Consider the following 21,236-nt stretch of genomic DNA (forward strand, 5'->3'; position numbering starts at 1 on the left):
TATATATATTAATTTATAATTTATGCATCTCCTCTTTTTTTTTAGAACTGCCAGCACAATACCTATGGTCGGTACTGTGATTACTGTCTGCCAGGCTACTATGGCAATCCAACTGATGGTACAGATGAGGACTGTTTGCATTGTGCCTGTCCTTTGAGCATAGATTCCAACAAGTAAGTATAATTTGATTATTTAAAAAAAATGGTTCTTCCAAACCTGAATTAGGTTGCTGGAATATATTGGGCAGTGGTAGCCTTACAAATACATGAATTAAGATGTATAAATAAAAATATCAAACTATAAAACAATGCACACATATGTCAAAATATAAAGCAATAAATTGTGACAGTCAACTGGCAATATATCTTTGCAATTCAACATCCAATAATAGGTGTCTAAATGTGACAATTAAAAAAAATATATATTCCTGTGACATACATGCTCCTGTGTCTGTGATCTTTCCAATCAACACCGCTGTGTGTCAATAAAAGAACTTCAAACTTGTGTTGTAATTCTGTCTCTTCCACCAGTGAATATAGTGACTACATACGAATAGCCTCTCACCTTCCAAATAGACTGCTCTCAGGTCTCTCAAAATGCTCCCCTTTATTAACAGGGGGGCTACAGAATGTTTTGATCTCCCTTCACCTCCCCATGTTCTTCCACTGTCAGTATGCTCGTCCCTCCAAAAGGAACGCTGTAACCACCGCTTATCCCATTCAACATGACCAAAAAAACAACAATCCAAAGAGCACACCTATCAGATTAAAAAAAAGCTTTCATGAAATGCTACTCACATAAAAAGTAAACAAATTGATAAAACCGCATCCAGTGATAGAAGGGCTTAACGCTTTCCTGCGCGTCTGCTTCACCGCTCCTCCATGCGTCACAGGAATCCGCCCTACGTACGTTGTATCCCTCTGGACTTCATCAGGGGCTCGGGACATCTTGCTAGTTGATTGTCACAATTCATTGTTTTATATTTTTTACATCCATATGAATTGTTTTATAGTTTCATATTTGGATTTACATTTTTATTAGAAATGTAACACTCATTACTGCATTGTTTTTTAAAACCTGTTACACACATTGGGGAGAATTCAGTAAAGTAATGAAAGTCATACAAAAGTCCATACCTGACATGTATGACTAATTCAGGTAGTTCTTATGTGCAACACTTTTACATTCTAGTGCTATGGCTGCGTTAAATTCATTAAGAAATACTGTCATAGCTCCCATAAGAAAAGTGGGGGTAAATAAGACATCTTCCATGTTGGGATAAATTGTGTCAAATGTGTAAGTATTGTGTCACAGGCAAAATTCTGTCTGAAGCAATTCTGCAGCACATTCCTATACGCCTATATGGTTAATAGTTACATGAATCTGTCGCAAGTTGCGCCATTTGTTTTATGGACAGGAGACACATTTTTTATTGAGTGTAAATGGCACTCTTTATGAATTCCAGGGATAGAACTAACATAAGTATAAATTTGTATGTTGTGGCAAACTGGTTCTTTAACAGGAAGTAAACCCTGGAAGCTATGCCCAAAAATTGGCAGGTGGATGGCAAAGGAATTGTCTGTGGTCTCCATGAAGCTTATCTTTTTCCCCATTATTGAATTGTCATGCCTGGTTTTGCACTGTATCTCTGTGTGGAGGCAGCTAGCTTGGCAGAGGCAGGGCCTAATGCCAGAGACTCCATGATAAGAGAATAAAAAGCACAGTAGTGACTCCCCAATTTTCACTCCAAATCTTGTGAAACTAGCACTCAGAGGCAGCAGGGTCTTAAATCTCACACAGTATACAGTTACAAGGCTGTAGACACTTCAGTGCCTAGAAACCCTCATATACCAGGAAGTGCAATTGCGTTTTTTTGAGAGGAATTCAAGAGAAAAGCTAAAAAAATTCAAGCTACTACTTCTACTCCAGGTGAAACTTGAATAATTAGACTATCGTGCAAAAGTAATTGCAGTAAGTGCTGCAAAAGGGGCCCAAACCAAGTACTGAGTACATATGCGTGCTTGTACTTTTCAGAGATCCGATATTGTTCTATGTACAATCCTTGTTTTATTGATTGCATGTAATAATCTACTTTTTTGAGGTTGTGGATTTGGGGTTCTTGGGGTTTTCATGAGCTGTAAGCCATAATCATCACAATTAAGACAAATCACGGCTTGAATTATCTTGCTTTGCATGTAATAAGTCTATCTCATATATTAGTTGCACCTTTTAAGTTGCATTAGTGAAATAAATGAACTTTGCATGATATTCTAATTATTCGAGTTTCACCTGTAAACTAAAATTAGAACTTCTAAATATTCCTTAAAAACATAGCAATTATTCAATTTTTTAGTTCAGTTTCACTTTAAAATGGAGGGTACTGAGGGCTTTGTATTATATAGACCACAAAATAAAACAGTATCTTCACCTATAACAGATCAAACAGTACTGCTAGCACCTCTATTAATCAAATAATACAATTTAACCCCCTGTAGCCTTTTTTTAAATTGTTTTCACAGTATTATACATAAGTAAAACTAATATCTTATAAATATGCTGTGGAATTCATATTTATCCTTTCCCAAATGACTTGCCAAGTTTTCAATTCCATCCTGTTTAATAGGAAGACATTGAAGGAGACGTGCAGAAAAGTGACTGAAAACACCCTTTTGTTGCTAATGATTTTTTCCTCGAATTTGCTTACCCAAACAATGTCTAAACAAGCAGATTATATGAATAATAAATGGTTCAGGAAATGCTACACAAGAGGAGCAAACATTTATTTTTCATTATGTAGTCTGTCAAATACAAATGGATTGATTTAGGTCCCTGGCAACCCTGGAAGAGTGCACTGACTTTCTGTATCAATGAAAAGGACAGCTGCGGGTCCCTTGTGTACATCACAAACTGGCCAAATCAAATTAGGGTGTTTATGTCATCCAGATATAAAAATCCCATTAATCACTGAATGGTTCATGAATTGTCATAATTAAACTGCTAAATAAAACACCCTGAAGGGGCCAATGCAGGGATTTGGCAAAGGCAGTGCTAGAAATGTTACTTACGAAAGTGTTTTTATGTTGCACTCATAGGTCTCAATAAAATATAAATAACACTATATGAATGTTAAATTGCAGTCTGTAAATAACTGATAGGTAAAAGTAAAGAATTTTTTACATGGCTTTTTATGAAAAACTGCAGAAAAGAATACAGGAAGAAAAATGCAGTTGTTGCCCATAGTGGCAAATCAGGTATCTATCCGAGAACACTAAATAAGCAATGTTTTTAGTCTTTTATTCTACAGTTTTTTAGTAGTTCTAAAGGGCAGCAAAATGCTCTACCAAAGGCAAAAATAGTGAAAAACTAACTTTGTACAATAACTAATGGCCCTTTTGTCTGTTAATAAATAAGTGTCTTTATTGCTCCTAACTACCAGATCCCCTTTTTAAAATTTAATGTGACTTAAACAGCATAAAGGTATGAATATGGGCAACGCAACACTTTTACAATGAGGTCTCAAAAAGTATGCACAATGCACTTTCATATACAGTAACTGTGCATATCACAAATAAAAAAAGATTATGAATGATAAAAATTTATAAATTCAAACATGATGTAAAGAAGTTGGAATATTGATATCATAAATAATGATATCGTTTTAGGCATATGTGCACATTCTTTGCCTATGTATTATAAAAGTTTTATATAGATTTTTGGCAACAGCATTTTTTTTACCCAAGCCACTGACTTCATACTTTTCCATTTGTCTATAAAGCCAATTTTCACTTTTTCAGTCAAATTTACGATAAACCCTGCCATATGTTGCCAATATGTGTTCCTATTCACACAGCATACTGAAAAAAAACTTTAAAAAAAATTCTTACATTTTCGATGTTTTGTGAAATCAGGCAAGCTGGCTGATTCCAGATTTTTCTTAGCCCTTTCAATGGTCTTGCCCAATAGAACATTTTGGGACTGAAGTTTCAGGATTGTGTTTATCAGATAAGCTTCATTAACATACAATGGACAAACCACCTTGTAATGGACATGCCCCTCACACTCAAAAGACCCTATTAGCACAACTCTTTATAAAACACCAAATTTCAGTAAAAATTACACTTTGTGTACAAGTAATACGTGTACACAATATAATATCCTTTTTTGTAAAATATAAATAGATATCCAACATGTCAAGCTTAACAATTATGTGCACCCATAAAATGGCGACAAAACACGGTATCCCAAATTGTCCATAGGCAATGCTTTAAAAGCCTATACAGATCATCAGTTTAGAGTTAACCATGAATATTGGCCCTAGAAGTATTGCTCTCTCTGGTGCATGCAGCAATACCTAACATGTGTAGCGCAATCATTGTTTTTGTAAGTAGATGCACCTGACGTGTGTTTACATTACTATGCATGCTTATAAGCCACTGTGTGATAGCACATTAGTTGTGATAGGTTCTCTTTAAGGTGACATTAGGGGTCAGTTAGACCCCTAGTGTCAACTATCCACGGCAAAGAAGCTATTCAAGTGCAGATCACGCTTGAATAGCTTCTTTAGAGCGGGAATGACAGCTAAGGAACTGGAAGTGATGCAATCAGCGTCACTTCCTGCTCCATTCAGTGGGGAGGACATTGTGAGCAGATGGCCGCCGATTTCCCGATGCCCGCCGACAGATAGGTAGAGGGGACACTTTTCACTGGCCACTCTTCACCGGCCCCTTAAATTGATCTAGTGGCTAAGCTGAATCGCTTCCAGTATAAAGTGAACAGTGTAAGCAGAGTGCATGTAGAGGGGCCTGCTGCCAGTGACATATATCGATTTGAGCAAAGGGTTCATTTATTTGTTTGAATGGGCTGCCTAACGCACAACAATGCCCAAAAAGTGCATGCATAATTTTTAAAAACACATTGCAGTGCAATTACAATGCAGTACACAGCAACACAGGTGCATTCAGAAGATGCATTGGAGTGCCATTCAGAATTAAACAGCAAACCAAGCATTGTGGTAGTGTGCTCATTCCCATAACTCAATAGAGAGAATCAAGCCTAGCAACATAGTCCCAAGGAAAGAAAAAATTTAAAGCTAAAGTAAATAAAAAATACTTAAAGTGACACTAAACGCTGGAGTTATACTGTATCTTAAAAATGCATTCAAGTACCCTATTAACCAAAATGTAGCTTATTTGCATATCAATCAGCTGTAGATCCTCAAATCATCTCTGGATTTGTGCTGACACTGTCCTTCCTTCTGGAGGGTGGCTACTTTTGTTCACCATGATTCCTGTGTGTTTTGTAAAGTAGTCACCACCCCAAACTTGGTACCTGCATTCGCACCTGTGTGTTCTATGAATGTGCACCAAACGCTCATAAAAATGAAAGCTTTGGATAGCGTTGACAGACATGCTGCAAAACACAAAGCGATCTTGTGTTGCCATTCGTTTCTAATGGCACCCCAAACGCGGCCAGGTGTGCGTTTTTACTATTTAATGCATGCAAATGTGGAAGCCAAAAACATGGAACACATGTTGCAAAATTTGCTACATGAGCTTTTTTTTGCCTTGTTTGGCGAGGTTTGTGGACCCCATTAAACTAAATGGGAACTTGTGGCAAATGCAGCACACGAACACGCACGAACTAGCACAAGTGCACGTGAAAGTGATGCGCATTCCTAGAGCACACAGTTGTGAATGTGGGCCTAGAGTACTTGAATGCATTTTTTAAGATTTAGCTCCTGAGTTTAGTTTCACATTAACAGTAATGACTCCCTTGCAGAGCCGTACCCCGATGGAATCTTCTGCATCAGTGTTGGAAAACTGTGTCTCCCCATAGCACATTTGACCTCCATGCATCACCATGGCTATTACACTACTCTTGTGCCTCGATATTGCTAGGGAGGTGAGGGAAGGCTACAGTAGGCACTAGGGAGACACAGACCTCTAAATCTGCAAAATAATTTAAATGTAATAATTGTTTTTTGAACATTCAATCAGTTTTCTAATAGTTACCAGGATCAGGAATCCTAACAATCAATGTGGTTTTTGGTCGGGAAACTCCATTTTTGCCCAAATCAAATGTTAAAACCCAATACAATTTTACACCACATTCGACAAGTTTCTGATGTCATTATCAAGTGTTCTGACAAGATTGTTTGTTCGAACATTCATACAGAAATATACCAGTGTATTGCCAGTTTGAACACACCTCAGATGCTGAAGTTTCTAGCAAACAGGTGTAGCTTTGCCAGCTGCAAGGTAGTCACTACTGGCATTTTTATACCCAGTCCACCTAAACTAATTCCTTTTTGATTAGTACTAGAGTGTTAAAACACCTGAAAGTTTCTTATAGCCATTGGACACTTTATTTATGGCACATATTTGTGATTAAGTTCTTGCATCTGCACATCTGCTGTGGCAATTATTGGGGGTTTTCACTCTCCTTACTGAATGATGTATCTATTATATATTATGAAGGGTGTAGCAGGTGGGGCTGTAACAGACAAAAGTGGACAAAAACATTAAAAACGCTTGGACAGTAGAGCCCCTCAAACCTAGAAGGCGTTCCTCCCAAACACAGAAGAAAGCTCCTTTATGCCACCCAATGAGCTACTGGTAGTGAATGTGGCTATGTGGCCATATTAGGTAAATTACATCAGCACAAGCATCCCGCCCCTTTGTTTATTTGCAGCTGCAGGGTGGGAAATTCCCTACCACAGCTGAATGGGTGGAAGTGCCCATGGCACTTCATTGTTCAGGGTAGCTCAGGTTCAGTTTGAACATGAGCTCATCTCTATTGGACAGGAACAGAGTCAGGAATTAGGGCAAAGAGATCTTGCTCTTGCAGTATTGAAGAATTATAGGAAGCTAGGGGTTGAATCAGCCTACTAGGCTCCACCTATAGTTAACATATCACATTTAGATGCTTCAATATTTTCAGGATGCTGATTTTTAATCAAATAAATGAACAGAACTGAAATATTGCAGTGCACATTACATGATGTGTAAATACAAAATGGTATGTTTATAGTGCAGCAGTTTTTACCAACCAATTAGAATTAATTGTGGTCATCAGCTAAATTGCTGAAAGCTGCTGTCTGGCTGCTGTGCGTTACATGTTTATGCCTTTGAAATATAGGTTCATATGAACAATAAAACACAACACACACACACAACCCAAAGGTTAAACTCGATGGACCTGTGTCTTTATTCAACCTGAACAACGATGTAATTTAGACTACAAAGATGATCACATTTCCCAAAAAATATGAATACATATAACCTAATTTAATGTACAGTTTTGTGTTCTGTATGTATGCATGATAATAATTTGTCAAAAAATTAACCTGAAATGGGAGTGAGAATAATGGTTTAACTATTTGGGAATATTTTGATTAGTAATGATACCATTGTTCCATTCCATTGAGACTCAGCTGCATAGTAAGATGCAGTATATTTTGGCAAGAGCCTCCAGGGCACAGACAAGCAGCTGTACATTCCTGCTTATTCACTGGTGAACAGGATCTGTGACAGTCTAAAGTAAGCCCCATCATAACATGCCATTGGGATGCTGCCACTCACTATACTATATCCAGTGTCGTCAGAAATAGTAGAGCTATTCCACTGACTATTGGCTGCAGCCAGAGCTAAATGTGTGTGTCTGAAGTAGATAGGGTATTCCTGGGTCTCCATGTCTCCAGAGTAATGACTGCTGAGGAATACCTGCAATGATGTTGTTAAATATTGTTTTTTTTCTTTGCTTTCTTCACAATTTGGCCTTCTGTCAACAACAAAGCTTTAGCCCAACATGCCACTTGGACCCAACTCGTGGATTAATTTGTGATGCCTGTCCTGGTGGATACTCAGGACCACGCTGTGAACGGTAAGAACATATTTTGAACCATTGGGGCATATTTTATAAAGCAGTGTAAGTGACATTCACCAAAAATTCCTTGCAGGTGTATTTTCCTGGTGCATGTGTTAAATTACAGTGATTAATTCCCTGGCATTGAATGATTGGTAAATGCCACGTTCACTGCTTTATAAATATGCCTTGTTATTTACAGTACTGACATAAATACATGCTTACATTGTGCTTACTTGTACATGCAGTGCATTGTGTATTTATGTGATGAATGCTTGTATTTCCTATTTATTACAGATTTTTACATTCATTGTACTTTTACAAGTATTGATTAAACTTCAATATTGTAGAAAAAGTTCTTGCATAGAAGAATTGTAATGTTTTTACCTACAAGCAAATATTATGTGTTACTTGGAAATGAGCAAGTGCCGTAGGTTTGCAGTAATGTCTACAATATAAGTGAACTGCTGAAGACATTATTACTTCAGGGGAACATTTATGTCTGATTGGTCAGTGCTGTACCTATAATAAAGTATATTCTATGTATAGGATTAAAATATATATCTGGCAGTTTTTACTGAACAAGAATTTGTTTTATATATATAAAAACAAAGAGCTATGATAATGTACTAAGTGCAACAAGCTATTCATCCAGTATTGAAATGTTCATTTTGAATGGCTGCTGTGGTTTACGGCACTTTGCCTTAGTGATTAATGTGACGAGTTAATTTATTTATGTTATCTTTCATTTACAACACATATACATTATATATCTATCTATATCTATCTATCTATCTGGATAGATAGATAGATAGATAGATAGATAGATAGATAGATAGATAGATAGATAGATAGATAGATAGATAGATAGATAGATAATCCTGGAAGCTGATGTTATTCTTTAAACTGGCATTAGTTGTATACTGTTGATAGCATGTGTTAAATATAAAAACTATTGCTACGTGTTACATTTTGCTTAAGAGTAGAATGATATATTTTAAGCTCATTCTAACTTTAGACTTTAAATGCTCAAATGCAACAGCTGAAATAAACATCATTAAAGATCATGTTTCAGTTGCAAACCTCTTATGGTAAAGTGTTACGAATGTAACGACTGTATCTTATAGTCATTTAACACAAGCAAAGGTTTGTACAGATTTGTGTATATATATAAACTATATTGCCAAAAGTATTGGCACGCCTGCCTTTGCACGCACATGAACTTTAATGGCATCCCAGTCTTAGTCTGTAGGGTTCAATATTGGGGCCCACCTCAATGCAGCTATAACAGCTTCAACTCTTCTGGGAAGGCTGTCCACAAGGTTTAGGAGTGAGTCTATGGGAATTTTTGAGCATTCTTCCAGAAGTGCATTTGTGAGGTCAGGTACTGATGTTGGATGTGAACGCCTGGCTCACAGTCTCCGCTCTAATTCATCCCAAAGGTGTTCTATCAGGTTGAGGTCAGGACTCTGTGCAGGCCAGTCAAGTTCCTCCACCCCAAACTTCCTCATTCATGTCTTTATGGTCCTTGCTTTGTGCACTGGTGCGCAGTCATGTTGGAACAGGAAGGGGCCATCCCCAAGCTGTTCCCACAGAGTTGGGAGCATGCAATTGTCCAAAATGTCTTGATATGCTGATGCCTTAAGAGTTCCCTCCACTGGAACTAAGCGACCAAGCCCAACCCCTGAAAAACAACCCCACACCATAATCCCCCCTCCACCAAACTTTACACTTGGCACAATGCAGTCAGGCAAGTACCGTTCTCCTGGCAACTGCCAAACCCAAGGGACATCAGAGAAGCGTGATTCATCACTCCAGAGAACACGTTTCCACTTCTCTAGAGTTCAGTGGTGGCATGCTTTACACCACTGCATCCGATGCTTTGCATTGCACTTGATGATGTAAGGCTTGGATGCAGCTGCTCGGCCATGGAAACCCATTACATGAAGTTCTCTATGCACTGTTGTGCCAGTCTGAAGGCCACATGAAGTTTGGAGGTCTGTAGCTATTGACTCTGCACTATTGACAGTTGGCGACTTATGCACACTGTGCGCTTCAGCATGTGCTGACCCAGCTAAACAATGGACCCAGGAATGGAGATTTATTACCTCCCAAATATCTTAGAAATCTCCTGGCTCCAGGATCCCATTCCAAATCCAGAAAACCTAGGAATACCTGCAAAGTCGGCCCTTTCCCAGTACAAGAACTTGCTTCTGCGAACCACTCGGCCCCTATTACATATTATATATATACCAATATATATGTGGCATATATGACATGAAGCACAGTCTACATGCACCAGGCTGAGAGTCCTGTGTGACTACAACCCCCAATTTTACCATTGGATTGCCACACAATACCACAATATATATGTGGCATATATGACATGAAGCACAGTCTACATGCACCTCTTATTTAACTTTCTTATTTAGTGTCATATATTGTGTGGTTCTCATAGTACTCTTTGTAGTTACATTTGGGTGTGATATCACTGCTCTGATCAGTGCATCTCCTATGTGCATTTATCACGCAAGCCTCATAGAGATCTTGCTGTTCATGCTTGATATCACGCTCAATAGTTATATATAGGTCACATAGAACTCTCTTTTGGTAAAGTGCTGCTCCTAAATTATGCAATCTCATATGTAACATGTGGCTGTTATAGCATGCTTTCAGGAATGGTGCACTTTCCATAGCCCTCTCTCCCTCATAAGGCACGCACTACTCCTGTAACATAAAAGCAGAACTTATTCTGCTATATTCACCTCCCTTCCAGTGATGTGATGTTCCTGAAATCCCTCACTGGTTCTGACATCTTTACTCAGTCTTCTTGTGGGTTTGTCATCTTCAGCTAAATTGAGGACTCTGGCTGACTCAACTCCCCCCTCTATGTGTATAAGGGTTAATTCATCCTGGCACCAAGGCATGCAGAGATTGTACACAAAGTTGCTAATGCTTGGTAGGTAAGCTGACAATGAAGGTAAAAAGCTCAGCTGTAGATGAAGGCAAATGTATGAAGGAGCATCCAACCAGCAGATCCTTGCAGGACTTTCAGGAGTATGGGTATAAATTCAAGCACCCAACAGTACCCTTCCCTATTTCCCATTGTGGTTTGAGAATGAGTTGTGGCCTCGAAACGCATCTCTATAGCAACCCCTACACTCATGTGTGACCCAGAATAGCCCCACTCCTGGAAGTCTTGCAGCGATCTGGCTGGTTGGATGATTCCTCATACATCTGCCTTTATCTACAGCTGAGCTGTTCTCCTTCATTGTCAGCTCCTGGACTGTCCTGGACTGTTCACCTTCATTGTCAGCTCCAGGAGTGTATAAGCCTATTGCGGCTTTGGACTTTTCCATCAGTCTACATGCAGCTTTTTTTGTTACACCATGTAAGTGCATTTTATGTTTGCCTTGTAAATAAAAGTGTTTGTTTGCTTTACGCACGATCAGTGGTCCTGGTAATTTCTCTGTGTTTTACACGCCCCTACCACGGTAATACTTCTCCTGCACTTCTGATTTGCGGGCAATTCACATACCTGCGTGAATGACAGCTGGCTCTGCCTATCTAGAGGCAGAGCCAGCTGTACCCGCCCCCTTCTCCATCCGTTCCTCGAGTCAGCGTTGGAGGATAGGAGCGGAAGGGGGGGAATCCCTGCGGGAGCGATGACTGGCAGTCACCGCTCTCTGCAGGGAGATGATCGAGAAGTGAGTGAGCAACAGTATGGGATCACTCACTTCCTGATCTATTGAGCCGACGTGTGACAGTTTTATATTCACACGTCGGCTCAAACTATGAGGATGAGTGATTTTCACACACCTCATAGTTCTCCTTTAATCTTCTTTTCCCATGAGTTAATGCGCTGGGTGGTGCACTTTGTTTTGTTTGTTTTCTCTTTTTCAGTCATTGGCAGGCTTCTCTTCCTGCTTCATCAAGCAGCTCACCTGCAGCTGTACCTGTATACTACCTTCCCATTGAGACTGTACAGTATATAGATTATACATACCTATTCTGCACAAATTATTGCCCTAAACAACACATTGTGCGCTATGAAATAGTTTTTGAAATGGGAATGTATGTGCCCATAGTGAACAGGATCCTAAGGTTCTCTAATGTTCAGTGTGTACAGTACAGTCCTATCTTGTCATGTGCATTAAACATCAGAGTAATGCTTTTGTACCTTCCGTGCTGATGAATGTGTTCGAGAACATTTAACCTAAAATTAAAATGAATGAAAACAATAATAATGTGACAACCACCACAATATCTTGCTAAGTAATCAAATACATATGCACCAAGCCAGGCGGCAGGTCAAAAAAACCTAGGTAGTGCTTGCTATGCAAAAAAGATGTCATACTATAAGTTTGGATATTTATAACCAAAACCTTCATTCCAAGCAGCAATATATAAAATTGTGTGTCTGTGCTTTCTGTGGCCACACCAGACATATCTGCAAATGTTCACTGTGATATCCCCAGCAGAGTGTAGAATGGCCTTTTTGCTTTTACTGTATTTTTGCAGTCACCTTTAATGATATCAATATGCACTTATAGTTTCAATAATACATGAGATGCATATAAAGAATCGCAAATAGCATGACAAGAAAAGCATCACATTTTTCTTTAGGCTTAGCTGATGTACATTTGAACACTGAGGCATTCAGTCCAGCACAAACTCCAAATCAAACCATATTTGTTAGTCAATACACTGTATGTATGCTGTAACCTGTGCAGGTGTATAGTAAATACTATGAGGATTCAATTATTCTGGTTTTCCCGTGGGAAGTGACTTATAGCCTTCATTTAATGTACTGCTGCAGCTCACAATCATGAAGAAATATCTAGCGGATGTAACCTTGTTTTTATATGTTCATTTACTGTCTAGTGTTATTCTGATTGCCATTCTCCTTTGATGATGCTTGATGGAATGTAAATTAGTATTTCACATGAACGTGGTCTTCTTAATTTGTGATCTGCAGGATTCATTTTTACAGAATACTATCAGTTTTCTTTCTCCGTCCAGTGTTTAGGACAGAACAGGTCTTATGCAGCAATGGCAGAGCCCTTTGCATATTTGCAGCAGGTGTGGTTGTAAAGATGAATGGAGTGTCAAAGCAAACATTGCATTTTTTATTTTAGAAAACAGTATATTGAAAAATCAAATTATCTCATCAGAGAACAAAGAAGTGACTTCATTCCTAAAGCAAACTTATACTGACCAAAGATAGTGTGAAAATAATAATAATAAAAATATTAACCACCTCCCGTCCGCCGAACGTTGAAAGACGGCCGGACGGGAGTCTCCTGGATGTGGGTGGGCGTCTTTAGACGTCCTTCGTGCTCGCGCCCCCCCTGGCGCACACGAGTGGCAAACCGCCCGGATTTTAAACGGCCAGCGTTTACATGCAAGTGGTCCAACGTCTGTAAAGACGCCCGATCACTTGTGTGATGCATGTGATGGTGCTCCCCCCTCCTTACGTCTCGTTGCTGTCCCGGCCGACGCCGTCGCCGCGATCTTGAGCGTCCATTCATCCCGGGTGATGTGGCTCTGTGCACTGAGAACGGAGAGAGATTGCGTACTGATCTCCCTCCTCCCGGTCTCTGAATGCATGAAGTGAAGTATATTACATCACTTCTGCATTCCTCTGTCACTCTCCGGTACAGAAACCGGAGAGAAGCTGATGAAGCAGATCTCTGCTTCATCAGCTTCTCTGGGGTCCCTAGGTGACATTAGGGGTTTTAGAGACCCCTGATGTCTCCATAAAGGGGACCTGTAACTGTAATTTGTTATCACATAGGGGATTTCTTAGCACCCTATGTGATAACGATAAATTTAAGTGTAAAAAAAAATTGCTCACAAAATAAATAAACATTTACACACACAAAACAAAACAAAAAAAACAAACACTTTTTTTAAAGTACCCCACCCTCACATAGATGTGCAAAACGACGATTGCTCCAATTATGCTGCACGTGTTACATATCGCCGTGAACGTCGCAATGAAAGCAATCATTTTCGGGCCATTAATCACTGATACCACTAAACTGATGAGCGGTAAAATCTTTGAAAGCATTGCCTATGGGCAATTTTGGCTAAGGTGTTTTTTTGCGGTTTCGCTGGCACACACAATTTTAAGGCTTGACATGTTTGGTGTCTATTTACCCGACGCGACCCCGCCTTTTATATTTTACTAAAAAACTGCGTAAAAATAAATGTTTCCTAAAATAATAAAGGGAAAACCATTTTTAAAAAAAATATTCTGTACTTTTTTTGTTATATAGTAAAACATAAAAACCACAGTGGTGATTAAATACCACCAAAAGAAAGCTCTAACTGTCCCCAAAAAATGGTATAAAATTCATTTCAGTATAGCGTTGCATGACGGAATAAACATAAGCCAAAGTACCGCAGCGCTGAATACTGAAAAATGGCCTGGACAGGAAGGGGGTGTAGACACCCCGGTCAGCAAGTGGTTAAATAATACTAATAATAATAATTAATGGCTACCTCCAGCCAGCTGCAGGCAATGCTTTTTCTTTTCCTTTGGATAGAGTAAAGAAGAATTAGAGTCTGTGTCATGCTTTACTCGCATTGCCTTCCAAGAAAAGAGTTCAAAGGATAAGAGCGCCACAGACATTTATTAAATCCAGTAAATCTTCATTTGCCACAAAAATGGGTCTTGGTAACTGCCAATGTGTTGGCTGTTACCAAGACCTGGCAATGTGGCAAATAAAGATTTAACACATATGATAAATATCTGTGTTGCTCTCATCCTTGGTACGCCTGTATGCACCAGTACTATGGTAACCTTGTTTGTTCTTATGGCTTGGAAAGAGATGCCTCTACTCTAACTTCTAAAAATGACCCTTTGGATTGGGATTCAGTGCTCCAGCAACATACCAAATTCCTGCTTAGAAAATGAAGTGATGGGACATCTCTTCAATTGGGCCACGGACAAACACACATTTTTAATACTGGGGTGAAAGGTTAGGACCTCTGACAATGTTTTTATAGCTGTCACCAGCTTCCTGTATTGTAACAGTAGGAAGGAGCAGTGGTGGAGTGTTGGTAAGCAAGTTGACATGGTGGTGGTGGGGGACTCTTCAAAAACAGTGTTCCTTTTCCCTGCATGGACAAGTAGACAGGGTCTCTTTAACTCTTTCCCACTCTGTCCAAAACTGAGTAGCTGGAATTAGGTTTCAAATTTACTTGATCACATCGCCCACTCATGATAAAGTGCCAAAGTTCCCAAATAGCCTGAATTTCCATATCCTCTCCCACTTTTCCAAAGCAGTGTCTGTGCCTGAGCAACCAGTGGCCAAGCCCTATCACTGTCAGTTGAAGGGCAGGACGAAAGTGTGCCAAAACCCATGTGTCACATACGCGCCCTACTCCAAGCGGCCACGTGACTTATTTAGGTGGCAAGAGGATCAAAAATCACTATCTGTCTTCACTAGACCGAGAAATAATGATTAACGATCCCACTGCTGCCACCAACTGTCACAGATGGCGGGCCGTGGAGGGTCGCAGGACGCGGGACAAGGACGCGGGAAGGGCTGCAGAAGTGGTTTCCTCACGCCCACTAAGATTCCCCTAGCTATCCTCTCAGCTAGGACCTCGGCGTGCCCACTTCTTCCCCTACCCACACACACCCTCATCAGACACACAGATCCCTGCCTGGCAATGACTTACAACCAAGCTTCTAGCCACCGATGATACAATCAATCAACTATACACATACAACAGACATACAACAGTCTCTTCAGATTTGTGCGTTCTTTTAGAGCAATCAGAAACCAGCTTATTCATTTTATATTTAATAACCCTAGACGGGCAGTGCAAAGAAAACAGTTGAGTTACAAATAGTTGCTAAAAGCAGATGTTACAAAGTGAGACACACATACATACAAGCAAACAGTAGGAAAATAAAACGGGATACAACTTACAGAGATTATGCTTAATCCTGCTTCTGAGTTTGAATGGAAAATGGTGGACACACTCCCATGTGTGAATGGACCCCTTGAATGTGACAATTTTTTGGTTTCAGATCTCCATTATTATACTGTGAAGATAAAAACCATTTTCCACCCCCTGAGATCAGCCAATCAGATGGAAGGGGCTGGAGATGGCATATTACCACCTGGGTCTCAGGTATTCTATTTCTTTTCATCATCTTGGAACCCTCATAACTGTTTCTAGTTATGAATTACGGATCCGAAAGTGACAGTTCTCCTTTCAGCTACTGTTCTGCTATACACAGAGTCCAAACTCCGGCACTCTACGGCTAACAGAACCAAAAATACCATAAAGAGACCCAATTATCTTAAGCATTTTGAACATTGAAATACACAATAGGTGAGGTGACACTTTTTCCAGTCCGGTGACGAAACCCCCCTAGAGACCATTTGTCTGCAAGGTCCCAGGAAGGAAATTGACTGTGCTAAGGTCCCCTGCTGGGGGAGCACAACAAACCCGCATTTGGCTTAATTAGCACTATCCAGCTAACAAGTTTATATGTAAATTGTGTTAGCTTTGAGACTGCATTCAGTAAGGAAATGAATTGACTCAGTATGTCTTATGACAAGAGGCCAAAAAATATGAAATTTTTATGGCCGCACCATGACACCATACTAACTTCCTGAAAATTAGTGCACAGGACTTTTGTGAGCTCTGGTGATGTTCCTGAAAGGTGAAAAACTAGGTCAGCAGCAATGCCTTATGGTAAATTCTATTTACTTTTCATCTTTTTTTTTGTGACCAGTACAGGTACATTTTAAAGCAATTCTAAATCCTAACTGGATAAGTCCTGTACATAATAAACATTTGCCATTATTTTACATAAAATAATGTATTTGCCTTTTTACATCCTCATTGCATATTAGTGCTACTGATATCCCCGGTCATCCTCTTTCAGCCACTACTTGTCTATATGCACTCTATCCAGTGTCCATCACTGCTGTGGACCAGCTTCCTGATATTGACAACATTGGCCCATGCCTGCACAATGTACTGTATGTTGGCATGGCTGCTTGTAATCTCTGTCAGGGTCATGTGTGACAGGGTGACACAGGAGCACAGCTGGTAGACAGTTGTCACCTTATAACAGGATGTGCATGAACAAGGACCTTTCTCGTATTATCACCAGGTATTATTTTATGCTGAATATTTAAAAAGATTGGGAACAACTATTAAAATGTAAGGAATGTGTTAAAGCTTATATGAGATGTTAGTAACTGGGTTTAGATCTACTTGAAGTTCATTGTAAAGATTTTGCTAGTGTTTACTCTTTACACAAAATGTAGGTTGCTATAGAAACTGATTTCAAATTTAGCTTTATTTTTATCAAAAGTGCTATACTTTTAATCAGAACAAATAATTTGGGTAGAACTCATATATCTTTAGTTTCTGTGCACCTGGAAGCTGTTTCCTGTATGCGTACATCTGGGGAATGCTGAAGAATCTAACCCCATTGACAGTAAATACTGCAAAATAACTTTTTAAAAAGCAACTTAGCAGGTAGTTGTTGACATAAAAACTGCATGACCATCCCGAGTTATTGTAAAAACATATATTTAAACCTTACTAAAATTTAAAATTTTATTTGTAGAAAGGCTTTAGAATATCAGTGTTAAAGCCTGAGGCCCCTTACACTTGAGCATTCCGATCAGGTATGCTTGACAGTTTTTCAGGCGGACCTGATTGGCAGCTCAATGTTGTTTTATGGACAGCCGGATCAACAGACATGTGTCCCCTTACACAGCTGGTTACCCCCGGCTCCAGCTAAGTCCTTAAAAAACTGTTCTGTCTTGATGGACCTGAACGTGCCGGATCAGAGGTAATCTGATGTAAACAGATGGAGGAAAAAACTGGGTGGACACGGATGTCACAACAGTGACATCCATTCTGATCAGCAGGGAATACATGCATGGATCCCTGGAAGATCAGAATTGAAAGCGCCCATGTGAATGGGGCCTAACTCCAGGAAAATAACAAGTTTTCCCTTGGAGTGGGGCTGCCCCACCCTGCAAGAATTAACTGCTCATTTACGCCTGAGGCACAGGAAAGAGTTTTACATGAGCCTCCCTCTACTGAGGTTAGTGCTCTCATCGTCTACCCCTCCACTCTGGCGGTGGACTGTCCCTTGGCATCCTCATGTAGAATGTTAGGCTATGGAGTCTGCACAGTGCTTGATAACATCAGTGGTCCTTAGGCTGGCAGAGTGAAGGTGACAAGGTTCAGTGCGTCTTAGGGAGCCAGTGAGAGTGGGGTTCAGGCAACTAAAACAGCGTTTTATTGTCTCTAGACATAAATAAGCAGGTAACCCTTGAGTGAGGACAGTCCACTGCAAATGAAAACTTTTTATTTCCCTGGAGTTGGGAAATTTTAAAGCTAGCCTATACTGAGGGCTTCCTTTGCTGAGTATACTAGTATACTTCCTTTGCCTGGATGTATTTGGCTCCCCTACTTTGTTTTTCTTACAAGAAAAAAGTAGGCAAATAAAAAAATGAATTGGAACTGCTGATCTGCATTTCTTTCTGACTTAGTGCTTCAAATTGTATTGTAGCAATGGGTCAGCATAACAGCCAGTTAACTAGATTTTTTTTGCCAAGTTAGCAGTAATAACTTCAACAATCCCCCACAACAGATTTCTTTTAACCTATGGATTTTGCCACTTAATAAATAAAGCTCAGCATACATAATACAAACTGACTGTACAATCCTTATGCAATTTATTTTAGATTTTTCAAAACTATAAATAAACAAAACTATATATATAAAGACTTACTTAAACAATCCAATCAATCTGTATCCAATAAGGCAGCTCCTTGCACTACACCGTTGTTGGGAGATCTAAAGGAAATTATCCGGTCAGATAATAATGGGTGTGGTGAGCTTAAAGCTTAAGGCTAGGTTCACACCTAGGCGATTCAGATGCCGAGCTGTTTTCACGCGATTGTTTATTGAAAACCACGTGGTTATCGCATGGTTTTCAATGCATAGAGATGTCTATGGGACCCAAACCGCGTGACAACCGCCCAAAAATCGATCCTGCACCTTTTCGCACGACAAGCGATTTCGTCCGTGCGACAAACCACAAATGTGTGAACAGACTCCATTGACTTCAATGTGAATCTGTGTTTTGAGTTATATCTCGCGACCCAATCCGCGCAATAAATCTAGGTGTGAACCTAGCCTCAGGGCCGGTGCACACCTATGCAATACCCCAGCTAAAACAGCCTTTTCTGCAAATACACAATGCGTAACTGTCGCAATTGTGTTCAGTAGCCCGGGCGGAATCGATTTTGTTTTATGGGAAACCAGATCAACAGACATGTGTCCCCTTACACAGCTGGTTAACCCCGGCTCCAGCTAAGTCCTTAAAAAAACTGTTCTGTCTTGATGGACCTGACCATTTTTAATTTTAAAATTTTTTTAAAATTAATTTTGAAGCACCAAATGTTATAGCAGTCAGAGCAAAAAACATCAGCATTCACAGTAATTTTCCAGCAGGATGGGTAATTCCTTTGAGAACAGAACTGGTCATGAGTTCTAATTTTCTACAATAGTATTTGTTACTAAACTAATCAATTATTTAATTCTGTCTGGGATACAGTGTTTTATGTAGGGCTCATAATCTATTAGATGTCTCATTATTTGTTCAACTTATCGATTTGTTGCATTAAAAATCTCTCTCTCTCTCTCTCTCTCTCTCTCAGCGGGCGAAGCTGTTCGTGTGTAGTTTTACTTTAGGCCTTTAGGAAGTTTAAATATGCTTGTCTTCCTTGCATTGAACATACTTCCCTGTGCCCCCACCTGGACCAGTACCACAGTCTAAGCAGGGCTGTCTCCTGCCTAATGCTTAAAGTGACACTAAACTCAGGAGATAAGCCTTAAAAATGCTGTGTGTGTAATGAAGTAGCCACCACTCCAAGCACTTTGTCTGCACTGAATGTCTTTGCAAACCCAGTTATCACCTTGTAAGAATCATGGTGACAGCATTACTTTGTTGAACATAACCCGTGCAGAAAATGGAGCTGTGGGGGGACCCAGCAGGCTCACCCATTGCAGGCTGCCTGTTGAAAACTATAGATGGGGAGGATACTAAACCAGTCACCCTGCACAAGGAGAGAGCAGCAGTTATTACAGGAAACTCCTGCACAGAGGCAAAGTATATTATTGGATTATTGCACAGATCTGGAAAAAAATACACACAGCACACCAGGATTTATAGAAGAATAAACATGCCTCTTGTATTTGCACAATGCTTGCTTATTCTAGAGTATAGCTTTAAATCATCACCGCAACAAGTAGTGTAATTTTACAAAATGTTACAGTTACACTTTAGCAGCTCTCATAGTGCAGCTTATAAACGTATACAGCGATCTCATCCTATCACAAGCTGCAGCAAAGTTGTATAGTAAAAACAATCTCTTCTGTTTAATAATTAGACATATGGCAGAATGCAGTTTGTACTTTTTTTGCCAAATGTGTAGAAATTGGTCTTGTCCATAAGGGATTCTCAGCTATGAAGAAGTTTTCATTAGTTTCATTATTTATGTGTAAGGATTTAACAATCATTACTTCAAATTACCTATAAGTGTTTACTTCTATACTCAGTTTATGTATTTTCCCTTATGCAGAAAATCACAGATATATAGTAAAGGGTGTTGTCTGTTCTTCCCCATAGTTTGGTAGTTTTGGGCTTAGTAACATTCCTTTAAACATACTTCTGAAGGTTTTTGTGTGTGGATGAGGGAAGTGGATACAGAGGCACAAAGTCACCTGTTCTCACCCATCAGGCCTATTGCTCTTCTTCCTGTTACTGTATTCTATTTCTGTCAGTCCTTTCCTGTCTGCTTCAGCAGTCATCATTCTCTAGTAAAGCCGCCAGCTGTGATGTTAATGACTTTGGAAACCTGTCACGTCAGTACTATACAGGACACAGTTTATTCAATAGCATTGAGGGGAAAAACACCATAGTATCATGTGCATATCAAGTGAGTGCAGCTAAAAGATCAAGGGTACCGTTTCTTCTTACACTTTTATTTCCTCTGCAACTCATAATAAAAATCATCCATTGCACAGCAATTGATTAACTATAGAGAGGTAATATAGAACACCAGCAGTTGGTCTTATTGTACATGAAAGGCATCAGAAGTAATTTATAAGCTAGAAGAGCAGCTCATCAAGTACCACAGCTACTTCATGAATGTTTACTGTGCTATTGTCTGTGATTGCATCAGGAGCGAAACTTAATTTCTCATTAGAAATCTACAGTATATCTTAGATTAGATTGTAAAACAACGCACTATATACAAACACACTCATACAGCGATTAGGAAAAGAGAAACCTGAGCCCACTCAGCATATAT

The 21,236-nt window shown here is 39.6% G+C and overlaps 1 protein-coding gene across 1 annotated transcript in view; it reads left to right on the forward strand.

The window, feature by feature from the left end:
* Positions 1-21,236, forward strand: part of LAMA2 (laminin subunit alpha 2) — a 646,095-nt gene that overhangs the window by 339,280 nt on the left and 285,579 nt on the right. Inside the window, exons 17-18 of the mRNA XM_018556291.1 lie at positions 46-173; positions 7,795-7,881. Coding sequence (XP_018411793.1) covers positions 46-173; positions 7,795-7,881 — 215 coding nt within the window. The remainder of the gene's footprint in view (positions 1-45; positions 174-7,794; positions 7,882-21,236) is intronic.

Source organism: Nanorana parkeri, unplaced genomic scaffold (genome assembly GCF_000935625.1).
Source record: "Nanorana parkeri isolate BGI_ZX_2015 unplaced genomic scaffold, ASM93562v1 scaffold232, whole genome shotgun sequence".
NCBI classification, from domain to species: Eukaryota; Metazoa; Chordata; class Amphibia; order Anura; family Dicroglossidae; genus Nanorana; species Nanorana parkeri.